The sequence below is a fragment of the Arachis stenosperma genome, chromosome 6 (assembly GCF_014773155.1).
Source record: "Arachis stenosperma cultivar V10309 chromosome 6, arast.V10309.gnm1.PFL2, whole genome shotgun sequence".
In the NCBI taxonomy this organism is placed as follows: Eukaryota; Viridiplantae; Streptophyta; class Magnoliopsida; order Fabales; family Fabaceae; genus Arachis; species Arachis stenosperma.
In genome coordinates this window covers 140026566-140031909 of record NC_080382.1, presented here as the reverse complement: position 1 = coordinate 140031909, position 5344 = coordinate 140026566, and the positions used below count along the sequence as shown (strand labels likewise).

Genomic DNA, 5344 nt, shown 5'->3' with positions numbered 1-5344 from the left:
TTTCCCCTGTAAATACTAAATAGTAACTGACCTGACCTCAGCTTTGTAGTTGGTAACCATGCCAATTCTCTGTTTCTTGTTCCATAATATTTGTATTTGGAGAATTTTAATGTTAACAAATTTCACTATATTGGGAAAGAATACCTGCGAAAAATATGAGAATTTGTACTATTTAGAAACGAAAGTAGGATTCAGTGGGATTCTATTTTACTGGAACTCGTATGCACAAGAATATATGAGAATTGTGCATCATTTTCATTAGGTGTGTTGAGAGTGGTGTATTAGACAATATTTAGTCAATAATTGGTATAAAGTTGTATAATAATAATAATTCTAATTAAGGACAGTATGAAATATTTTATTTTTAGAAGAATCATTAAAAAAGTTTTTGTCAAAATTATCAGAAATGGTTTAATTATTAATTAGTTTAAATATAATACTGTAAAAGGTATTATATGATTACCCTCACATCCTGTGTAGATTGTTTGTACTTTGTACCCTGACACAAATATAGAAAGAAGCACCACGTGTTTGAGTGTTTCAAATGAAGAGCAATGGAAGGATAGAGAAGTAAAAGGAACCTTTTCTCCCCGAATATGCTTCCCACCAGATGTTGGGGCCAGATTACACAGTAAATCCTAAATCCCCCTATTTTTTAGCCTCCATATTTGAACCTTGTCTTTGTCAACCCCACATACAACACTCCAACCTTTTTTTGTTCTTTTTTTTTACTTCCTCTTTTACCTTCTCTGTTTTCTTTTTCAATCACTCTCAATTAGAACAAATAATCCACTTTAATTTTAGGTCACCCCATAATAAATTATTCTTCTTCTCCTTCATCCTCCTTCTTTCAACGTTGACCTGAGGGAAACACAACACAATCCCTTGGCCATAGGGGGAAAGAAGAAAACAAGAAAGACAGAAAGAGCCACAAAAATCAATATCACCACCAATCATCATCTTGTTGGAATCCAATCCAATTCAATTCAATATCACGCGTAATTGTATATTCCTATCCCTAATCCTTTCTTAATTTTTACCCTTTTTTCTGAATCAATTGTCATACGATTAAGCATCAGGAAATAAGAATTTCTATCCATGTTCTCGTATTGCTTTAAAGTTATATATATATATATATATATATATATATATATATATATATATATATATATATATATATATATATATATAGTTTGTTTCACTTATGTTGCTTTGTTGTGTTCTTTGATTGCAATAACAATTCACAACTTTTATTGGAAATTTGGATTGATTTGTAGGGACCAATATTGGAAATTTTTTACTGGTTTTTGAGTGACCAATTATGGGGAAGCCAACAGGGAAAAAGAAAGATCATGAAAGTCCCAAGGCAAAAGATGCTAAGGTTCCTGCTACTACTAAGACTATGGACCGTAGCGCCTCAAAGGCCCTTGATGATGACACTGCCATGTTCATCAACATGGCACAAGAGCTCAAGGAAGAAGGCAACAGGCTATATCAGAAGAAGGATCATGAAGCTGCCATGTTGAAGTTTGAGAAGGCTTTGAAGCTCCTACCGAAGAATCACATTGATGCTGCACACCTTCACACAAGTATGGCCGTCTGTTACATGCAAATGGGACTAGGGGAGTACCCTCATGCCATCAACGAATGCAATATGGCGTTAGAAGTCTCGCCTAGATATAGCAGGGCTCTGTTGAAGAGGGCAAAGTGCTATGCGGCCTTGAATCGGTTGGATTTGGCGATGAGGGATGTTAGGATTGTTTTGAATTGGGAGCCTAATAACCTTACAGCATTGGAGATCCAGGATAGTCTGAGAATTACAATGGAAGAAAAGGGTATCACTATAGATGAGACTGAGATTGCTTTGGCTACAATTGCAGAGCCTCCAGGTGCCCGGTTGCGAAAAGTGGTGAGGGAGAAGCTAAAGAAGAAGAAAGGTCATCACCAGAAAAGTGACGAGAAGATGGACGAGGATAAGGAGGTTGTGCACAAGGAGGTGGTGCAAAAGGATCATGTGCAGGAGAATGTGAAGAGTCATGTTAAGGATAAGGATAAGGAAGTGGTCAAGAACACAATCGAGAAAGACAATTTGGAAGCAAGACCCGTTAAGCGGCGAGAAAAGCCGGTTACAAGGACAGTGAAGTTCATATTTGGAGAGGATATAAGATGGGCGCAGCTGCCGGTGAATTGTAGTTTGAGGATGATAAGGGATACAATAAAGGATCGGTTTCCACAATTGAAGGGTGTTCTTGTGAAGTATAAGGATCGAGAAGGTGATTTTGTTACAATAACCAATGTTGCTGATTTAAGGCTAGCTGAAAGTTCCGGTAATGTGCTGGGATCAATTCGACTTTATATTACAGAAGTGGATCCTTCACAGGAACCATCTTATGATGATAAAACCATGCCAACTTATGTTAGCAAATCAGGTGAGGATATAGAGAATGTAGCTAGGCAAAGAGCCGAACCGGTAGCAAACCGGGTGATTACTGTGGAGGACTGGCTTGTCCAGTTTGCAAGGCTGTTCAAGAACCATGTTGGGTTTGACTCTGATGCATATCTAGATATTCACGAGGTTGGAATGAAGCTATATTCCGAAGCAATGGAGGATACTGCATCGGATGATGATGCTCAAGAACTGTTTGAAATTGCAGCAGATAAATTTCAAGAAATGGCAGCTTTGGCATTGTTTAATTGGGGGAATGTTCACATGTCTAGGGCGAGGAAGCGTGTATCCTCTGCAGAGGATGGATCAAGAGAGTCTTTGGAGAGTATCAAGTCTGCATATGACTGGGCTCAAAATGAGTACACAAAAGCAGAAACGAGATACGAAGAGGCCGTGAGAATCAAACCCGACTTCTATGAAGGACTTCTTGCACTCGGGTATCAGCAGTTTGAGCAAGCAAAGCTTCATTGGTGTTATTCGGTGGCAACCAATAAGGACCTGGACATTGGTGCTTCTGAAGAGGTTTTGCAGTACTATAACAAGGCAGAGGATAGCATGGAGAAAGGCATGTTGATGTGGGAAGAGATTGAGGAGCAGCGTTTGAATGGATTATCCAAATTCGACAAATATAAAGAACAGTTAGAGAAAATGGATTTGCATAATCTTTTCCGGGATGTTTCTCCGGAGGAAGCCGAAGAGCAGGCTTCAAAGATGAGGTTACAGGTATATCTTTTATGGGGAACGTTGTTGTATGAGCGCTCTGTTGTGGAATATAAGCTAGGCCTACCCACATGGGAGGAATGCTTGGAGGTTGCTGTTGAAAAGTTTGAACTAGCTGGAGCTTCTTCGACCGACATTGGTGTCATGATAAAGAATCACAGTTCTAATACAACAGCACTTGGAGGTATGTTTACATCTCGCATCCATTTTGAGTCTCAATTATTTCAGGGCACTAAGAACACATTTTTAAATTTTAATAATCACAGGGTTCAAAATTGACGAGATAGTGCAAGCATGGAATGAGATGTATGATGGGTGGCAATTTGATGTTCCATCATTTCGACTTGAACCGTTGTTTCGTCGGCGTGTTCCAAAACTACATGACATCTTGGAGCAATTTTGAGTGTTCTTACTTAAAGTTTGTTGTTCTTTAGAAGCATATATAATGCTTCTGTTTTGTCTATTACATATTTTTGAAGGCTTCCTCCTCCTCTAAGACAGGTAAGTAAGACTGTACTTATACTCCAGTTTCTTTGCATGATGCTTCTGCTTTCATTAGTAATTAAATGCTAGATTTGCATTTTACTTTTGCTAGGAAAATTAAGTGTTTTTTGTCTCGCCTCTTCCGACATGAATGATCCTTTATTCCTTTCTGTTGTTTGTCTTGCAAAGTTGAAATGATAATTTTCCCATTCATAACTTGAGAGATGTTTTTACAAGTATTCTTGTGGTGGAAATGATAGTAAAAAAGCTTTGGAGACGCATGTATGGAAACATGGGGTGCATGTGATTGACCTTAGAATAACTATTACTGACTGGATAATTGTGATTAGTTGACAAATGCTTAGGTTCATGTTTCCTTGTATTATAATTTGATGCTGCTGTCTTTAGTACTACCTGAGATTTCTTTGAAGAAGCAATATGAGTTATTGATAAGACTCCAGTTAGGTTAGGTCAGCTAAGACATGCTTAGTATTATTTATGGGAGAAGGATCATCATATTTCAAATTTGAATTGTTTTTATGTGGAGATTGTGTGAGAAATGGGCTTTGGTAAGATGTTAGGAAGTATTCCGCAACTAACTGAAAAGCTTCTTATGGGGAAGAATAGTATTATTCCTCCAACTGAAAACATTTGAGGGATTTCATGGCCTTGTAATTGTTGTCTACATATTGAAAATTATAAGAGAATATCAATCACAAACAGAAAGAGTAAAGCAGAAACCAGAGATTGCAAAATAGGATTGGCTTCTGAAATGACATAATTCATGATGATTTGTTTTTTGGTCATTGTCGGATTACATGATATAACCGACCTGCCTAGTAGAATAAGGCTTTGTTACTCCTGTTGGATTGCATGATAGTGCATATAATTCAATATTTTATTTTCTTATAATCCTTTCAGTTAAGTTGTATCTATATAATGTCAATGATGACATTGTATCTCTTTGATTGCAGGGATTTTTTTCTTTTTTTTTTTTTATATTTTCTCCCCCTCCATACTGCTTTGATTAGCTCATTGATGGTTGCTGAGATTGGATTATTTTTTCATTTCCATGTCAATTTTGAATGAAGTTGGGATGTCATTCTAGAAAGCATTGTTATATGTATATTTTTTAAATCTTTTATTAGGGGATTATGGTGTAAGGTTGTCATTCTTTTCGGTTGTAATACCAGTATATGATTTCATTTATTGGCAAGGGAGTGAGGTGACTTGAATTTTTCAGTTGGAAAAAGGAAAAAACCAATAAAATGATTGTTCAGTGTGTTTTGGTCAGCTGAGGTTTGCTGATTATTTTGGTTGTCAAATTGCCATTTTGTAACATTATATGATTGTCATATAGCAAAAAGTATGTATTTTCATCCTATATTCCTTTGTTACTAACTTATTATATACTCTCCTTTTTCCACTTTTTAATTTACATATTGAGGAAACGTTGGTGTTATACGTTGTTATTGGCTCATTGTGTGTTATCTTGAGGTGTGAAATTTGAAAAACGGCTAGAAACAAATGGGACCATTTGATTTAGGGAGGCCACATATTGGAGGGTCGGTATTGAGCTTCTTAATTTTTTTATTTTTTAAAATTTCAAAACTAACCCTCCAATTTCCCAACCTTAAAAATAAAGAAAAAAGAAAAACCTCAAATGGGAGGCTCCGACTTACAACCCTTTAAATT

General features: G+C 36.6%; 1 protein-coding gene across 2 annotated transcripts; it reads left to right on the top strand.

Annotated features, from left to right (window-relative positions):
* The first annotated feature begins 1321 nt into the window (after positions 1 to 1321).
* LOC130935236 (protein PHOX1-like) lies at positions 1322 to 5047 on the top strand. 2 transcript variants are annotated; one of them, XR_009067844.1, is made up of 3 exons: positions 1322 to 3350; positions 3433 to 3667; positions 4624 to 5047. XR_009067844.1 is itself a non-coding variant. In XM_057864877.1 (2 exons), exons 1-2 carry the CDS (start codon positions 1322 to 1324, stop codon positions 3567 to 3569), a joined length of 2166 nt encoding a protein of 721 aa, XP_057720860.1. In that variant the 3' UTR covers positions 3570 to 4617. The 2 variants fall into 2 exon arrangements, 1 of the variants encoding a protein (XP_057720860.1); XM_057864877.1 differs by lacking the exon at positions 4624 to 5047 and having other exon boundaries at positions 3433 to 4617.
* The last annotated feature ends 297 nt before the right edge of the window (positions 5048 to 5344 follow it).

Coding starts and splice junctions, on each gene's coding strand:
- LOC130935236 (XM_057864877.1), top strand. CDS start 1,322: ATGGGGAAGCCAACAGGGAAAAAGAAAGATCATGAAAGTCCCAAGGCA. Junction 3,351..3,432: donor TAATACAACAGCACTTGGAG/GTATGTTTACAT, acceptor TAATAATCACAG/GGTTCAAAATTGACGAGATA.